The sequence below is a fragment of the Sylvia atricapilla genome, chromosome 6, assembly GCF_009819655.1.
Source record: "Sylvia atricapilla isolate bSylAtr1 chromosome 6, bSylAtr1.pri, whole genome shotgun sequence".
NCBI lineage: Eukaryota > Metazoa > Chordata > Aves > Passeriformes > Sylviidae > Sylvia > Sylvia atricapilla.
The window spans coordinates 2,445,846-2,465,621 of NC_089145.1; the positions used below are offsets into that span (position 1 = coordinate 2,445,846).

The 19,776-nt window shown below is 38.3% G+C and overlaps 2 protein-coding genes and 1 long non-coding RNA gene across 3 annotated transcripts in view; 2 read left to right on the plus strand and 1 right to left on the minus strand.

Annotated features, from left to right (window-relative positions):
• ANO3 (anoctamin 3) overlaps positions 1–19,776 on the minus strand; it is a 79,206-nt gene that overhangs the window by 14,154 nt on the left and 45,276 nt on the right. The window contains exons 12-14 of the mRNA XM_066320469.1: positions 19,054–19,150; positions 11,677–11,737; positions 797–879 (exon numbers count right to left, since the gene is read on the minus strand). Coding sequence (XP_066176566.1) covers positions 797–879; positions 11,677–11,737; positions 19,054–19,150 — 241 coding nt within the window. The remainder of the gene's footprint in view (positions 1–796; positions 880–11,676; positions 11,738–19,053; positions 19,151–19,776) is intronic.
• On the plus strand, positions 5,288–8,888 carry MUC15 (mucin 15, cell surface associated). The gene is given in 6 exon segments (XM_066322217.1): positions 5,288–5,407; positions 5,861–6,213; positions 6,215–6,579; positions 7,769–7,862; positions 8,634–8,656; positions 8,767–8,888. Coding segments are annotated over 6 exon segments (1,077 nt in total).
• The window catches only part of LOC136362165 (uncharacterized), a 123,499-nt gene continuing 115,332 nt past the window's right edge, over positions 11,610–19,776 (plus strand). The window contains exon 1 of the long non-coding RNA XR_010743745.1: positions 11,610–11,660. This is a non-coding gene — a long non-coding RNA (uncharacterized lncRNA). The remainder of the gene's footprint in view (positions 11,661–19,776) is intronic.

Genomic DNA, 19,776 nt, shown 5'->3' on the forward strand with positions numbered 1-19,776 from the left:
GCCAGAGACCAGCAAAGAAGAGAAACCATAGGAGCCTTTGCCACTATGTGAGGGTGTTAAAAAGCATCATGGGTCATATTGCTGACTTAGACACTAGATTGCCTGCAAAAACTGATAGGAAAACTAAAAATTAGGGCCAATTATAATGGCTTTTTTTTTTGTTATAAGAGCATTTATTAAAAGCCACCATCTTCTACCTACTCATCCATGGAAAGCTGTGAAAAAAATTAAGTTCATTAAATTGCATTTTATTGACTTAAACTGCAATTAAATCACCAATACAGGTAAATTACAGCTATGTCGACTAGTGATTTATGAAATAACATAAATTTTATTAATGCTGAAGCTGATAGCAGAATGTTCAAGGATAAGTTATGCCTCCGCAAAGAATAGAAAATCTAGTTTCTGTCTTGTTGCTTGTTTTTGGTCCTATTTTTATGCAGATCAGGAATTTCCAGAACAAGAAACCATGGAACTGAAAGGCATCTGTGCTGACATCAGAAGTAGCTCCTGTCCTCTGTGTGGGAAGTATTTCCACTCAGTTTTTCCAAGGATACTTTTAATAAATGTAGAATTACATTTGGAACTACAATGTTAATTGCAAAAGGTAAAGTATCCTTGTACAATCTCAAGCACACCTTTACATTCTGCAACTACTGCTATAAATACAAATATGATCTGAATGACAAGCTCAGATGACTGAGCATACAATACAACCCATACAATATGGATTGATACTGAGACTTCAACCATGCTGATTGCAAGGCTTTTCATGTGTACTTGTGTTTCCTCTTACCTCTTCATCCTCCCAGTCTATGAGGTCCCAATCATAAGTTAATACAGCTCTCCGTCTTTTCCAAAACTCTAGAAAGACTGTTGCTGTGGAAAACAACCGTACTTTAATTACAGGGGGGAAAAAAAAGGCCTATGATCTTAAAAGATCTTTAAAAAATCAGCAATGTAATGTGTATCATTAGCCACTTTCTGACAGCTTTCCCATAGAATCTGAAAACTCAAAGTAGCTTCAGGATAATCTCTGTTAAACTTAAAATACTATTTGACAATGTTTATCTAAGAATCATTCTTTTGTTGTCTGCAGTAGCTGTACAGAGATAGGTACCTGCAAATATGAGACACTGCCATCCCTTTAAATTAAGCATTTTGCTTTTCATTTTATTCAAAATATGAAATTTTCTCTTGAAGAAACAAGGATACACACATACACAATGATACCTATTATTAAAGAGCTAACAGCTATCCTCATTTTATTCAGTTCAAATGAGGCAATCTTATTTCTTTCCCAGTTTTATACATCAACAGTTTTGCTACTAGAATAATTCTTTAGACATTAGCATTGTTCTTAACTGTGTTACATACAAAGAAGCTAAGCTGGGGAAAATATACAACTAAATAAAAAAAACGCCAAACTAACAAATTAACAAAACCATTCCTTATTCTCTCTGCCTCCCCATCCAAAAAAACCATCTCAAAACAAAAAACAAAACACAAACCCTCTAAAAAACCACCCATAAGAAAAAGCATAAGGAAGTAGGAGAGGCTTGAAGACAAAAGAAATAGTTACTTTTTCCAGGTATAAATCTCCTTCCTTCAGGTGGTGAAGTACCCACATTTATGGATGTTCAATTAAATAATGATGCTGAAGAATAACTTATAGAATTTATTGTGCTATTATATAAGAGCTCATGTGTGGGAGTTAAAAACTGGATGATCCCAATCTGTTTCATACATAGAATAAATACCCCTCACCAAAACCTCACTGAACAACATATACTGAAGAGCAGACCTACTACAGTCATGTGACTTCAAGGTGAGCTTTTCTCATTCTTCTCCATCTCACATTTGAAAAATGAATGCCTAATGCAGAGTTTCCAGTTTTGTATTGCAAAAGAAGTCTGCACACAAATTCAGCCTCATTCATAACCTCTGGACTGATTTAGTTTTCAAATTGCTCCTGGCAGCATTCATATGACACTCACTGCTCAAGGTCACAAAACATTATGCATGAACTATCCAGGTTAATTGAAAGAATTCTAATTCTTCACAACGAAGCATAACTTTTTAGCATGTCCTTAGAATTACTGTCTGCCCAGAAAACATTGTCTTGAGAGCACCATCCATAAATGTTTCATTACCTCACTCCATAGCAAAATGATTTTGAGTTATCCCCTTCTTAGTATGAGGTTTGTTTATAGAACCATGGAAATTTCTTATGCAAATAAGCTTTGTTCCAGAATCATGGGAAGGGTAAGATTGGAAGGTGTTAGAACATCTGGTCTAACCTCCCTGCTCGAGGAGGGTCATCCAAGAGCACATGGAACAGGATTGCATCCCAGGCAGTTCTTGAATATCTCCAATGAGGGAGAATCCACAGCCTCTCAGAGCAACCTCTTCCAGAGCAATCAGGAGAGAAGTCCTTCCACCCATTCAGGTGAAAATTACTGGGCATTAGTTTCTGCTCATTGCATCTTGTCCTGTTGTTTAGCACTGAGCAGATACTGGCTCAATCCTCTTAATACCCTCCCTTCAGATACTTGGATATATTGATGAGATCCCCTCAGTCATCCCTCAACGATGAATAGGCCCAGCTCCCTCAGCCTTTCCTGTTAAGAGAGATTCTCCAGCCCCTTAATCATCTTCATAGCTCACCACTAGAACCACTCCAGGAGCTCCTTGACTTTGTTGAAATGAGGAGCCCCGTACAGGGCACAGCCCTCCAGATGTGCCTCACCAGGCTGAGCAGAAGGGGCAGGATCCCCAGCCTTGCCCTGCTGGCAATGTTCTCCCTAATGCACCACAGGGATACCTTTGGCCTTCTTGCCCACAGGGCACACTGCTGGCTCATGGAAAATTTGTCATTCACCAGGACTCCCAGCCCCGTTTCCACAAAGCTGCTTTCCAGCAGGTCACTCATCAGCCTGTACTGGAGCATGGGTTATTCCTCCCCAGGTGCAGGTGTAATTGTGTTCTTACCCTTTGTTGGATTTGAGACAGTTCTTCTCTGTGCATCCCTCCAGCCTGTCGAGGTCCCTCTGAAGGGATGCACAGCACTCTGGGGTACTGGCAATTTCTCCCATCTTTGTGTCATCAGCAAACTTGCTGAGGGGGCATCTGCCCCTTTGTTCAGGCCACTGATGGGTAAGTTAAACAATACTGGGAGCGGTATTGAAACCTGGGGACACCACCAGTGACAGGCCTCCAACTAGACTGTGCCACTGATTAAAGTTCTCTGAGACTGAGGTAAGGCTCACCGGTAAGTAGTTTCCTGGGTACTCCTTCTTTCCTTTGTTTGAAGATTGGGATGACACTTTCTTTCTTTCAGTCTTTAGGCACCTCTCCTGATCACCAAGACCTTTCAAAGACGTTTGTGAACAGCCTAGCTATGGTGTCTGCCAATTCTCTCAGCACTTGCAGATGCATCCTGTCAAGGCCCGTGTACTCGTGGATGTCAGGTTTGTCTAAGGGCTCTCTAGCCCAAATTGTACTTGAACAAGGGAACTGACCTTGTTTTACCCTGGGCACCTTGGACAGAGATTCCTGAGGGGTGGCCATGTCCGTGAAGACCAATGCAAAGAAGATGCTCAGTAGCTCTGCCTCCTCTGTGTCTTCAGCAACAAGGCCCCCCTCCATTTACTAATGGGCCCCATGATCCTTAGTATTCCTTTTGTTATTGATAAGCCTTTGAATAAGTCTTGTTGACATCCTTGCCCAGATTTAATTCCAGATGGGCCTTGGCCTCCCTTGTTTCACTTCTATTTACTCTGATAACCTCTCTATACACATTTTGAGTGACCTGACCCTGCTTCAGTGTCCTGTGTATTTCCTGCTAATGCTTGACAGAAATTCTTCATTCATTCACACAGGTCTCTTGACCACTTTGCCTGATTCCTTTCTCATCGGGATGCATAATTCTTGAGCCTGGAGAAAGTAGTCCTTGAATATCAACCAGCTCTCTTAGAGCCCTCTTCCCTGCAGGGCCAATTCTCAAGAGATCCCTAAAGAGGCTCATGTTAGCTCGCCTGAATATCATGGTTGTTATTTTACTTGCTGCCTTGCTTCCTCTTTATCCAGTACAGAACTCCACAATCCCATGATCCCTGTAGCCAAGGCTACTCCCAACCTTCACACTTCCAACAAGACTTCCCTGTTTGGTAGTATGAAGTCAAGCAACATGCCACTCCTTGTGTAATCCTCTACTACCTGTTTCAGAAAGTTGTAATCAGTGCTTTCCAGGAACCTCCCGGACTGTTTGTGCTTCTCCAGCAGATGTCAAGATAGTTAAAGTCCCCCACAAGAACCACGTGCTGTAACTTTGAGGCTGCTTCAAGCTGTCTTACAGAAGACCTCACCCACTTTTCTTTCCTGATGAGCTGGCCTGTAGCAAACACCCACAACAGTGTCACCCTTACGAGTAACCTCTTTTATCCTGACCAATAAGCTCTAGACTTACTCCTCATTTACCCCAAGATGGAGCTGAATACATTCCAAGCCTTGCCTCACACAGGGCAACTCTGACACCATGCCCTTCCTGGTCTGTCTGTCCTAAACAGTGTGTACCCCCCCATGACAACATCCCAGTCATCAAAGCTATCCTACACCATATTCATAAACACAGTGAGATCAAAACTGCAACTGATACTGATCAAGATGAGATCAATTTTGTTGATCATCATTATTATTTTAGGCGATTCTTACGTCATTAACACTTATGGACATACATTATGGACCAGCATCAACATGTGGTGAATTGTTGGAGTATATGTCTCCCTGGGTTCCCCAGGGAGAGAGGAAAATGCATGGGTGGAATTAAAGCCTTTAGAGAAATTAAAACACATTAAGCCATGTAAACATGAAGCAGTTGTTTAGATTTTAGTTTTAAGTAAATATACTCTAAGTGCCTTAAGAAGCTGTCAGCCAGCACAAGGCCCAGAGACCTAAGGCCTGGTAACTTAGCTTTGGACACAACTTTAGACCTGGTAACTTAGCAGGTACAATTTTTACATGAATGAGGTAGAATCTTTTACATTAATAAATATGTGATATGTTAGAACTTTTAATGTTAATAGATATGTTATATGCATAGGTTTTGTGTAAGGTTTGATACCATCCTTTGTAGTTTTTCCTAGTTGTACATACTTTCAGAATTAGGTTTAGACTGGTGTAGAAAGAATGCTTTAGAATTGTGTTCTTAGTGGATTGGGTAACCCATAGATAGGGATATGAATATGCATTTATGGTTTATGGATAAAAATCTCCTGTTTTGGGGACAATGGCATCGATTCATCAATTTTTTCCACTGATTGATCCATCCTCTTACCATCTACAGCAAAAAAGAACGGGGCTTTGCCAGGGAGCTGCTGCCAGGGAGCCACTGCCAGAACTCTGTCAGGTATTATCACTTGGGAGGTGCTGGTGCTGGTGCTGCATTTGCCATTGTGGCTGCTGCTGCAAAGAACACTGCTTGGGAATGGGACTCTGGGCCAGGAATCTGCCTTACCCCCATGGCTGGGATTGCTTGTCAGTCTGCCTTGCCCCCGTGGCTGAGACTCTCTGTCAATCTGCTTTTATGCCCCACTGGAACCTTAAGCCTTGTAACTTTTTGTAAGACCACATACTTAGAAGTCTTTACCTCCGAGACTGATGCATTTATATAATAAACAACTTTGTCATAACCAGAAAACACTCTTGGCTTTTTAAGACCCTAAACCCACTAATAGCTCGACAGTAAATCAGTGAGATTTCTATTGTACAACACTAACTTCTTTTACCAACTAATTTGGGTCTTCACTGAGTAACTTAGTTTGATTAAAGAAAATCATAAACAAAAGTCAATTTCTCACAGGTTCTGTATAAAACAAACTTTGAACTCAACACTGTGCAGCCCTCCTGTGGAATGAGTCTCATTTTTCTGCTTGTAAGACTGCAACGAAACAGAAGCAATACTGAGGCTGGAGAAGTACAAGAAACAAGTAAAGGAAATAGCTCAACTACAAAAGAAAATCAGTCTCCAGTGCAACTGACTTCACAGAGATTTGTTCTGCGTATGATTACCACAGTAAGTCCTTCTACCCTAAGTCATGCTGCACCAGCAGCTGCCAATGCCAAAGAGAATGTAATGAAAAGAACAGAAATTATCAGCGGGGCAAAAAGCATATTCCTGGGGACCTCTGATGGCACCACCTTCTCTTCAAATGTGTCCAAAAAATGCAATAAATAACTGAGCAACAAACATCCACAAAAGCGTAATGTTTTTAGCAACATTTAGAACAACAGGTGACTTTTCTGAAGTGACCAAAAGGGCTGCAGCTATGTCTACTTCCACAGTGACACCAAGTTATTCCACAGCCATCCATACTACTCTTGGGGTTTTAGTGCTTCCCAGTGATAACTCTTCAATCAAACCCACCGTGTTGCTCCCCATCAGTGTCATTCTGACATCACTCATGGTGAAGCAGGACAGTCCTACCCCAAATTTCAACACCATTCAGCAGACAACAAAGCCAAATCATAATTCCAGCAACCCTACTACTGCATCACCTAATCCAAAAGATGTTAATAAAGGTAAGGATGTAACTAAAGCCTAACTAAAGTTGATTAAAGTGGTTTTATAAAATTATAATGCTGATAAAATCCCGTTTTTAAAATTGAACTGGAGGCTTTATGAGACATGTGAACTTACAAGTGACCTATAACAGACTAAAACTAAAGCTCATCCAAAATAAAACATGTATTTTTCAAGTTATTTACTCTTTAATTCATTATTTAACACCTCCCAGAGTGGAAGAACCTAGTGACAGGTATTACCTATTTACACTGGAATGGACCTTCAAAGCAGATGTGTAGAAATTAGACTTAAAACACATAGCACATCAGCTCATTAAAGTTCAGAAACTTTTGTTACCAAAGATGACTTCTTATAAATACTTCCAAAAGAATTACTCATTGTGCATTTAATTACCAAGTTAAGTATGCGTGGGAAAACAAGAGAACATAAAACTGTCATGGCACTTTTCTATCCTGCTATTCTGAATCAGGTCTTCAGGAAAAGAAAAGATCAGAAGGCACGATAATTTTTGCATTAATTAGCTTTCAAGCTTTTAACACAAGACTGAAAGTACAGTTTGTACGAAGAACTGAAGGATCATCAGACTTTCATGTTTCCCATCATTGTTAATACATAGCTAATAATTGCAATGAACGTGATTTTAGATAACATTGAAAAAGAAGGAGAGTTGGAGAGCAAGTTTTTTCCAAGAAAAACTGAATACCTTGAAGAAAAGTTTTTTGAAGTTTGTGGGAAAATCTTGAAGAAATGTATTTATTCTGCTAATTGAACAGGTGCAAGAAGCATTACTGAATTTTTAACTTTGCACACACAAAAATTGAAATTCAGAGGCTGCAATTTTAACTGCTGGCTTAAATGCTTACAAATAATTGCACTCAAAGAATGATTACTGCTTTTTTATTTAAATAAAAAATAGTGATTGTCTCACTACTTAAACCTGAAACATTTTTATTTGGCTAAAAACATCATTTAGCTGCCTTTTCATTTTTCCTAAACACCCATTATTCCCCCAAACCTCAGGGATGTAGATGTCTGTTTTCTTTTACAAAGGCAGAGAGTTTCTGCAGAGAGGTTTACTCATAGTTTGCAAAGTGTTTCAGATCCCTGCTGAAAAGTCTCACTCACTGATTTTATAGATTTATTATTTACACTCAACTGCTTCATCTTTGTTTCTTTTTCTCCCAGACAAGAACAACAAAGAAGAAGTAATAGTTGACATCATTGAAGGAGCCATTTTGGGATCTGTATTAATTGGTCTGGTTGGATATTTGGCTTTATGGTAAGGAAGAGTACAAGTGTTTTGCACAGGAACATTTCTAATTTCTGTGCAGGGTTGCTTAAATAGTCTTGTCTTATTGAACTATTAGGATATCATTGATTCCAGTCAAACTAGCTTTCAACTGACATTAATTCATTATTCTTAAATTTTAGCTTAACCAATATGCCTCTTAACTCTGTATCTCCTCCTCACAAGTAATTTTTTTTTTTACCTCTGAATATCAGGAAAAAAATCATATCTAGTATCAGTGAACCTATTCAAAGGATTGTGGGCAAGTTCAAAGCTATAGCTCAAAAGCTCTGCCAAACCTTGATGAACTGAAAAAAAAAGCTAGACTCTTTAGTCATTCAATGTCAATCACAAAATTAAGGACAAAGCTACATCTGTTTTCAAAAGTAAAAAAAAAAATTAAGAGGTTTAAAAAGATGACTGATTTTGTCTTCTCCATGAGTATGTAAAAACTGGTACTGAAGTGCAATCACAGTCCAAATACCTATATCATGGTCCTGGACCTTATTTTTAAATGTTTAAACAAATACTGAGAGGCCACACACCAGCTTTTTTCTCATAGAAAATAAAATCAAAATAAATTCTGGCAATATGCTCTTTCCAGCTTAAATGCAAGAGCTGAAAGCTGCCAGAACACATTAAGAAGCAGCTTTGAAAGTTGACCACCTATGTGGGTGCTGAATGGGTGTTGCTGGGAGGACACGAGTTATCTTCAGGAAATCATGAATCAGGGCCCTCATCTTTTGCTCTCCCATATATCAGGAAGTGGTTAGATGGAATTACATGTGAGGCACTGCTGAAATAAACCATGAGGTGCCCAGTATACAGTGATTCAAATCTCTCTAGCCATATATAAAAAAAAATTATGATGTTATTCCTTCAGTCCTTCTTTAAGACGATTCTCTCGGACTGTATGATACAAGTTTCAGAGGTGCATCAGATGACAAAACCAGCACAGCAGACAAGACAGAGGAAGACAATACAGAGTGCCCCTCTGATGGCATTCCAATGGGCTGACATCACACCATCCCATCCATTAAGTAATGCTTTGCTTCAGATTGTATTCTTGCCTGTTATCTACACCCCTTTCATTTTTTCTGGAACAACCTGGCAGTTGATACCTTACAGCCATTGCTGTGTAAACAATGTATTGAAGAGTAAAAAGGAACCCAAAACATCCTCCAATAAACAACAGGCAGCGTTCAGTAGCAGAGCATCATTGCTCTACTTTGTAATTAAATGATCAATCTCTGGGTTTCCTGGACAGAGATATTCTACTTGCTTTCTTAGAAATAATATAGATAAATAGCACCCAGGTAAGATTCTGCTTTGTGTAACTTTGGTCAACAATGTAACAGAGAAAAATTTGACTAGGATTACAATGATATTTTAGTATCAATACAAAAACAATTCCTCAACTTAACTACTTGGAAGTGAAACTATTCTATCCAAATATAATTTTTACCTGATAAACGACTCAGGTCATTATTTTCCCAAATTGACATTTGTACCTTCTTCATTTGTACAGATCTACATTTGTACCTTCACCTACTTCAGAGAATATGACAAGAGTGATTAGGTTTACCTGGATTATTTAATTCTAATTACTTGAAGTTTGCTGGGGAGAATGGAATTACTGAGTAAAAGGAGCTACATCTAACCTTTGACTAGATGACACTGATTTAATATCACTATCAACGGGAAAAAAAGATGACAAACTTCTATTCCTTTGTCAAACAGATCTGTTGCTTGAATTGCAGGCTAGATCTGTAGAAATTATTTAAAATGTTTCAGTATAGATTAGACAGAAGAAATTCTTAACATGAAAGGAAAGGAATTATCTCTGATATGCATATAATAGGTATCCTAAAAAGCATGATCCAGTTCTGTCCAGCTAAGGAATAGAATTATGGCAGTATGAAGCAAACAGTTGCATAGTTTATCTATTTTCAATTACCAGACATGTCTAATTAGAAAGAAAGAATATGTTAAAGAAACAATTGCAAATGGAATGAACAAAAATGGAATAAAAAAACATAAAGTGCAGAGAAAACTACACATGAGGGATATGTCCTCATTATTATGCTCTGCTAAAATGCTTTAATCAGTGTGGAGACTGCGGATCATATTGACAGAATGGAATTATCTCACTGTCTGTGAATGTTGCAATCAGGTTTTATTCATTATGTGAGTAAATTACATCCACATACACCCCAGAGAAAAACTATGTCAGTCACACTGAATGTGGGTAAAACAGGTATTTAAAATAAAGAAGATTTCAGTCTGTATATGCAGTTTTGCAATTCTTTTCGAGTTCAATCCTAAAAGCAGTGTATGTCCCATTAATACCAGAACCTGATTTCTAACATTGTATCCAGCATGTTTGGTAGCAGACTGAAAATCTGAGACAGATTCACCTATATTACATGAGAATATCACTCTGATGCTTGAAACGAAGAAAAATGTAATGCTCCGCTTTCACCTTCCTTAGCCCATATAATGCTACCTTTCCTGTGGTAAAAGCACTGTCATACAAGCACATTCCTTTTTACACCTGAATCTTGGCCTCAGATGAAAATGGAAAGAGCTTTCTTGAAGGAGAATTTGAAGACAGAGATGAAGAGATGCTAAGAGGCTACCTGTGTAGTCTGCACTGGTAACGATAATAAAATGCAGGGTATTTTTAGGAATTTTTGAAAGTAATAATTAATAATTGGAAGGCAATGCTAGCAAGATTAGCAGTAAATGAGGCGAGTAATCAAAGTGTACTGTTTAGTTATATCACATTAATTTTTAACAATCCAAACATAATTTTTGCATGTATGGGATGTGCTTCTGTTGTCCATGTAACTATTTGGTGTTTTGCTGCTGTTTGCATATTGTGAATTTGCCAGCCTCCAAAATTTGTAACATTTGTTCTTACCTCTCTTTAAGTTAGAATCATTATAACATGTTCATATACATTACATAAATAAAGCTGTTGTGTACCATTTCATTCAAAACTCTAAAACTCTGGCTTGAATGAAGACAGCTGTATGTATGTGAACTACCGTAATTTTCTCAGTGTTTACACAAACATGCACATTGGTAGAATCAATTATCTCTGGTTCTATTCTTCCCTATCTCCCAGCAGCAAAATCCTATTAGCTGCAGTGAAAGCTAATTCTACTGAGAATTTCATACTGGGATCATGGCACTCTTACACTGACCTTCTACAAGAGGCAAGACTGTTCTTGGCAACTTCTGCTCAACAGTGTCCTCTGTGGATATCCCCTTGCTTTACTCTGAGCCCCAAAGCATGATGTGTGCAACGTCAGTGTGAACATGAGAGATTCAGACTAAGAATCTGAATGTAAATACCTTAACTGCAGTAAGCACTTAATGTCCAACCTTTCCTATACTTTCCTCTAATTAGCCCCTGTAAAACCACTCTCATTCTATAGGAATCTTCTACAAGATGTGATTTTTATATTGGCTCGAGATCAGTAACTTAACCTATGTGTTTTCCTCTGAAAGGACTTTGGCCTGAATAATACAAAATTCAGACTTAAAGGCACTTAGGACCCTGAAGAAAATCATTACATTAGCCATAAAAGGTGTTAACCATTACTGGCATAGAAATTTAAGTTAACGAAAATGAAAAAATATAGTTTGTGTGGCAAAATCATAGTCCTTCTTTTAACTTTCATCAAGAGCTATAATCTCCCTTTATCAAGTAATCATATAAAGGGTCAGGTGAACAAAAACTAAAATAAAAAAAAAAAAAAAAAAAAAAAAAAAAAAAAAAAAGTAAAAATGTACTTACCCCAAATTGCCATGAAAATTGCAAAGAAGACAGTCCCTCCATTATCAAACAAATGTGTAACCTGAATAAAAAAATAAATGCATCAGGAAATAACAACACTGCCACCTCATCTTTTGCCCAGATAATCCCAGTGTACATAACTGGCGGCAGAAACTAAAAACTAAGCATTCTTGTCAGTAGCCCTACTAGCATGTTTCTTCTACCAAGATTGGTCAATGTCACACTGACTTCCAGTAGAATTTGCCATCTGCTGTTACAGACTATCACTTCATGCATCACCAGTCATTTTCTTTCACAAACACTGAGCTGTTTTGTCCATGTCCAGACAGGCTAAAATTTCATCCAAAATTCTTGTCACATGGTAGGTCAAACTTTATTTCAACCATTTCTACTTTAAGCTTTTTATGAGCTAAAAATACCTCTTCACTTTTCTCCCTCTACATACTTACTGTCTCTTGATTCCATTTTGTTCTTCAACCTAGGTATTCTGCAATTTCTTTGCAGGTAAAAATAGCATGTATTTCTTTTTATCCAGATACCTCAGCTTCTCACATTGTTGACGTCCTGCTTCTAAAAAGGCTTGTGCACCTAAACTCCAAGAAATACTAAATTGTTTCTAAATATCACTCTGCAGAAGTCTTCATAAATCTAAACTGTGAAGTTAATTTCTTCCATGAATCTCTTAGTTAGATTTACTGCTTTTCTTAGTCCTTCTTGTAAGGTTTATTGGTCAGAACAGTGATTCAGGTGCAAAATCTAAGGCTTGTTGATTGAAAATAAGTTTTGAAACAGAAAGTACTTATTTATTTATGCTTAAGTCCATTTATTTGTTCATACTTACTGAAAACATGTATTGATTTAAAATTAGATTTTGCATGCCTTTTAAACACCCGAGTGGGTGAATTTGAGGTCTCACTTATAAAATCACCATAATTTATATCACAAAAATCTGAAATTTCTAATGTTCTACCCATAATATGAACAGTATTCAGGACGCTGACAATATCGATGTCTTTTCAGTAAATTTAAGGTTCCAAATTTATAGTAATGTAATTTACCCAAGGACAATGGATCTACATTTATTCTAATAAAAAGGTGGTTTAAGATGTTGCTGACAATTATTAAGCAGTGCAGAGGTTTCAAACTCCTATTTGAAAAAGGAAAAAAAGCCACAAATCACTACAAAATACTAGAGCAAATCAATTATCATCAACAGGCATATGTTAAAAGAGGACCTGAAGAGAGAGAGAAAAGGAATGAAAATGTGGCTCTGACATGTATTGTTCTAAACCATACAGTAAAGTCATGGTGACTTCCCACTATCAGAAATAGGAAAAGAATATCTTGAGATGGAGTATCACTGAAAAGACTTCATTGATGTTGACTCTCTTGCTGACTTCAGAACCAAATTTTAAGCTTTTATCATGAAAACAAGCCTGTCCTTATGCCAATGGAAGGGTGCAGGTAACCAGACTGTGTTTTGGTGTACTGTGACCTTCTCTTACACCTGAAGCTACTCTAGCCAGCAGGAATGTTCTGTACAGGTGTGCCAGGATTTTGGAGCTGACAGCCTGCCTCAGAAATCAAGAAAACTGACTCATGAGTGCAGAGAAAGTTAATAGAAACTGTGTTTCTTTCCTCTATTTTATTTCTTATGGAGTTAAATTATTATAATATTGTGAGAATTTCATTAGAAACATATATTCGTCTGTATGTCACTTTTTTTTTTTTTTTTTTTTTTTTAAGGTTCTTAAATGGCAATGACTATTTGGTATTGGAAATTAATAAATCCAATATATTCCCTGCCAGGATCATGGGATTGACAGTGGGATGAACTGTCAATCAATTATGTATTTTGTTTGTTGGTTTTTTTTTTTTGCTTCCATAAAGGAAAACACAAACATAATGGGTATGTGACTGAAAATGTGAGAGATGAACAAAAGCAACACAGTGAATCTGATGAATATTATTGGTTTTGAATGTAGACCTGTGTGAGGATGTGATCTTGGATATTCTGCTCAGGAAAGAGTGCATCTTTCCAAGAAAACACAAAATGAACCAACCAACCCTAACCCAGTGAAATTAATGTAGCTCAGAGTAGAAAATAAATACCTGACTCCTGATTTCGCACTGTCTTGTTATAGAGCGTTTGGGTGAAAGTTTTATAGCACCACACTCAAAATTAAGACTTGCCTCTCTTAAAGACTAAATCCATAGTCTGAGACTCTGCTGATCAAGGCCTCTAAGCAGAGGTGAAACATTGCAAGACTCTGTCCTGCTTAGCCAGCATACCTGACAGATGTTGTCATCATCAGATAAGACTTCAGGCACTTCAAACCCACCTTGAATCAACATCCTGCCCCAAGTCAAGGCCCAGGTGTGCTGGGTGCAGGACCAGCCCCAAGACCATGTGAATCACCAGGGATCAGAGTCCACTTAAGGTGGATGAGAATGACAGCCTGATCATTCAGCCATTCAACTTCTATTCAGGTATTACCTGCCTTTCCCTGAAATTATAAACATCACTTCAGTGTGGCATTTCTAAATGGAAGTGGGAGGGGGTGAAAGAAATGTGCAGAAACAACAAGGAAAAAAGAAAATCTGTATTTTGTCTCTAGCTTTGCAAAACCTTGGCAGAAAAAAACGTTTTAAGCATATGATCTTTTCCAGCATTAATTTGTTCTGTCCAAAGTGATCCTCTGTAGGGAAACTTGGCAGATACTTAACAAAGAACCCCTGACAGCAGGTTTAATGACCTGAAACATGAGCACATTCCTTACATAAATGAGACAGATCTCAGGACATGAGCAAATTTGGAGAGATAAGTATCACTTAGAGGAACTCACTGTTCCTAATTAACTCAGTGTTTATGTACTCCACAATGAGCTACTTGATTGAGTGAGGATTAAAACACTTATTCCAGAATAAGGGTGCTGATTCCTGAAATTTTTCATGAATAGCTTCCCTTGCTTATTAGCTCTTTAGTTATGTACAAGGTAGCCAGAGAAGTAAATTATATTCCCACAATGACAAAACCAGAGGAAAATGCTTACAAGCTCCATCTTAGGAACAAGAAAGAAGCAGAAAATGCCATTTTCTTTTCCAGAGGGCAGATCCTATGCCTTATTCTTAAGTATGTTAGTTCCACTTACTTATAGCCCTAACAGTACTTCAGAAAATACAACTGATTTGAAATCAGACTGTAGTTTTCTGACATTACAAATTGTTTTCATTTACTAATTTGGGTACAAACACAGTGGAAGCACTGACACATGTTTAAGTATTTGTTGCTCAGCCTGAGCAACACTGTGGTAACCAGTAGAATCACAAACCCTGCCAGAAACCAGGCAGATCGTAGCAAGAGGTAATGAGTGAAGCTGCTGTGAAGTTTTGTTTAGAGACATCACAGTGAATGAAGGCATTATAACCTTAAGAAAAAACTTCACAAAGCTATTTTTTGGATTTTATTTTTCTTTGTCATTTGAGTGCTCAGATGGTAATCCTACTCCCCCCTAAAGAGAACTCTCTCTCTCCCCCAGTTGGGGGAGATCCAGAACAGACAAATCCTGAAAGGAGACAATTTTTGTTTTCTGTGTTCAAATGCAAGGTTGATCAGTTTCTCAAAACAAAAGCACCGTCAGGAAAACTTGGGAGCTTACATGAGTTTCCGTAATTGTAGACACAAGAAAAGAGCGCCTGTGACAACGGAAAATGAGTGGTTATTCCTTGTCTTCTCTGGTCGTCATCCAATTTTTTTTAAAGGATTTATCTGAAAACAAATGAAGTATGGATGGACTGCCACATTTTTTCCACTGCAGTGAATTAGTCCCAGTGTGACATTATGTGGATTTGGCATGGCCTGATTTCCTGGTAGCTTCAGTAAGGAGATACTGGAATCTCCCACCATGACAGATCCAACCTCTGATGGCTCTGAAGACAGGCATGCTACTGGCCCAACCAGGGAGGCAGGTAACACCTCTGTTACATATTTAAGAAGAAAATGAAAAGAGCATACGTGCAGGTTTTTTCCTAATGGCGGGGAGGCACTGCAGCCACCACCATCGCGGTGCATGCTGTGGCTACCGCCACCCTGCCAGTGAACCTTGCCTGCCTAGCCAGCCATGCTGCAGCTGAAAGGGCAGGGGCAGCAGGGGCAGCTTCCCCTTCCCAGTGCCCTGCATGAAGAGAGGCATCAAACAGCACCAGTGCCACCACAGCTGCCACTGCCTGCAAAATGGTGGCAGGGTCACCTGGCCAGCAGTGGAAGCGTGACAACCAATTCCCCGACACGGAACCTAGACGAGATCAACTTCTTGGCCCTGCAGGATCTTGCAGGAATCTTTGAATGAGCGGAATTCGTTGACAATGGTACCTACATGTTGCCTCAAGTTTGTGTGCTTTTCACTGTTTGCATTTTGTAACTCACGCAGCTTCAAGTAAACTATTTATGTTTTTAGAAAATTATCTTTGTTTACATTCTTCTCCTCTTGGAGGAAAAAGATGATTGAGGGTGATATTCACCAACGAGGTCAAAGAGGTGGCTACGTGTGTAGCCAATCTTGGCCTGTCTGTAAAACTGTATATATTATGGAGTCAGAAAAAATAAAGTAGAAGTTTTCCTGCTTGACCTCCTGCTGCCTGCCTTGTCCTTTCGTGCTCCTAACAGCAGCCGCATGTGTGACCCTCCGTCACACCTACAAGCTGCAATTTTGCTTCTAGTCAGAGAAGAGGAGGAGGTAAGGATTACGTGAGGGGAAAAGCAGCATGGTGACACCAAGGTCAGTTGAAGAGAAGGAGGGTGTGCTGGTTTTGCACGCAAGTGGTTTTTTCAAGAAAGTTATAGCAAAACCAACCAGTGACTAGGTGAATATTGACATCTGGTGTTGCCACTAGAAAGGTGACATGCCTCTGTGAACACAGAAGGTTAAAAATCAGAGAATTTCAGGAAAAGTTTTCTTTTCTTTCTGGCCTGCCCCACGAGCCCATGACCCATATGCAGCTGTGGAAGGCTGCGTGACATGGAAGGGGCTTCATGGCTGCAGATTCCCAGGTGGCTGCTTCTGTGAGAGTTAAAGGCCATAAGAGGACTCTTCTTTCCTGTGGGAAGTTACCATAACATATCAAAAGAGACTTCTCTCTCTAAAAGAACTGATGAAAGACTATTTTATAAGTGGTAAACTGACTTAGAGTTCCAATTTTGTCTCTATACGTTGTCCGTGAGAAGGGAAAGGAATCTTATGGGGGAGAGGAAGTGTTTGAAAGGTTTTAGTCTGATTCTTATTAATTTTTTTCTTTCTCTTGTAATTTTGTGAATAAACTGTCTTTATACCCTTTTAACTTTTGAGCCTGCTTTGCTTCTCTCCTAATCCTATCTCATAACAAAAAAAAGAGTAAACAACTCTAGTGGGTACTTAAAACACTACACTAATTTTGGGAAACAGAAATTGGTGAACTGAAACCACTACAGAGAGGGAGAAGGTGCTCCAAGCATCGGAGCCAAGATTCCTCTGCAGTCTGTGGTGAGGACTATGGGGAAACAAACTGTCCTGCTGTAATGCATTAAGTCTACAGCGGATACAGAGATCCATTTGCGGCTTGTGGGAAAAGGGCTCACATTGGAGTGGATGGATGCCAGAGAAAGCTGTGATATAGTGGGAGACCCAAATAGAGAGAGAGAGTCCCTGCTTCTAGACACAGAGAGATAAGGTCCTTGCTTCCAAACTAGAGCAGCCTACCCTTAAAATTCTGCACCCCACGGACGAGTGACCCACAGCACAACAGTTTTGGCAAGACTGTTTGCCCATGGGAGGGACTCCACAGCATGTTAGAGAAGACTCCTCTCCCTGAGCAAACAAAAGATGATCTTGGCAACGAACTGACCAAAACCTCCATGCCCTGTCTCCTAGTGCTGTTGGAGGAATAGAGGGAGGGGCTGGAGGGGGAAAAAAAGGTGGTTTAAAGGCTTATTTTACTTCTCATTATCCTCTGTCTCTGTTAATAATGAATTTACTTTTATTCTGTTAAATTTGAATCTATTTTGCCCCTAAGAGTATTTTTCTCCCAGTCGTTAATTCGTGAGCCCTATGTCAATTTTTTCCCCTCTCCTCTGCACAAGTGTAGCAGGAGAGGGTAAGTGAACAACTTTCGTGGGTCCCTGGCGTTTGGCCAGTGTCAAACCACGACAGACATTAAATGTGAAATTTGCATGATTTAAGCACCTGATGTCAGTGTAAATACAAATATAGCACAAACCCTGCTTCTTATTAACTGAGGATATTAAAATAATAGGATCTACAGTTAAAGGCATACTGCAATTTCAAATATATTAATTTACTGTTAAAGCTGCAGTGGATTGCTGAAGAAGCATTTTCTAAAAAGATGCATATCTGGCTTGGGTTGTACAGCTTGCATAATCTTATTTAAATTAAAAAAGCTTTTACTTTAAGTACAGATTAAAAAAAAAGAAATTAGTAAAAGGTTACAAAAACCCCTCTCGGAGCTATTTTCTGTTATATTGTTATAGCAGTATTTAAAAACAGAAAACACTTTTTCTTTAGGTACATTTCCAGTGGTATTTATTGCTGTTGTTACAAACCAACCTCCTAACTTTTTCATTGTAAAAAAGAAAACTAAATTTCTAAATGGCAAAAATCAATTATTTTAAAAAATATTTTCACAGATAGGTTTGAAATGTTGAGTTTTACTAAGCATTGGTACTATCTATAAGAAATTTTGACATCTAATACAAAATCCATTTTCTCTTTGACACTTGGGCAGTTTTGTTGTAATTCCATGGCAAAGAGACTATCATGTTATATAAATGCAGGCTTCTGAGAAGGATTTATTCTATGGGATAAAGAATACAAAGATAAAAGCCAAAGCTGCTTTTACAGAATAATGAATGCACCACACATCAAAATACATTGCTCTCCTGCAAACACTGCATATATACAGAGGCCTTTATGATCATTTAAGGTTGAAGAATAGCTTCTTGTAGCAAAATATTTAATTGTATAAGATCTTTGCATTAGTTTTACAGAGCAAAGCAGGAGCAAAAATTCAAATACATAGTAAGCAAGAGAAACAGAATAATAAGATAGTTAGAGAGGAAAGTAGGAAAAACCTTACAAGAAGTTTTATTATGAAGTCCTCACAGGAGACTTAATAAATTAATGAAGATAATAAGAAATTATTAATAAGGAAATGCTCACAGAAAGCAATTTTAGAAAAACCCCAGATCACTTCATCTTTTTAGAAAGATGAATTACAAAGGCTGAAAACATTTGTAGGGAGACAACATGTTTTTCAGGAAACTTGGCAGAAACAAGAGCAGCCATTATACAATCAAAATTATCTTGATAATAATACAATAATTACCTTGGCATATATGCAGCTTTCGTTGAGTTTTTGCAGTGTGCAATTGCGTTCACACATAGGGCACATAATGGTTTCATTTGCCTCGCAGATCTCTTTGCTTTAGTATGAAATAGGAAAATAAAAGGTTATAAAAACAATTCTAGCATTCCCAAGATTTTCTGAGGTTATGCCATTGATGTTCTCTGTTTGTTAACAGTGTGTGCACCACAAAACTGGACGAATAAAATACATTCAAAGTGAATATTTGGCTTGGAAAGCTTAATCCCAAATCAGGAACCTGAACACTATGAGCCAAAGAGTAGTTTACAATATTTTTGGGCATCGAGATACACTTCTCACACTAGGAAATTCTCTCCCAAATATCATAAACAGAAAACCAAAAAATTGCTTGGTACCCTTCAAATGCATTTGTAGCCTATTTTTCTAAATTATGTAGATGATAACAAACATTCAGAGGATAGACAACACTGGTATATCTACATTGATTTCAATCAAATTACACCATTAATATAAGCTGAATGTTTGTTCCACAGGACAACAGCATACACACTTAGATCAGTCACATGTAAAAACCCACTAACGAGAATTTCTGGCAGTAGTATTTCAAGTCTCTGCATTTATTTTTTTTTTTCCTAGAGAAGAACTTACTGATAGGACTAATAAAAAACCTTCCACTTCAATATCCTATTTTGGGGCTCAATATCTTCATCCCCATTCTGGTGT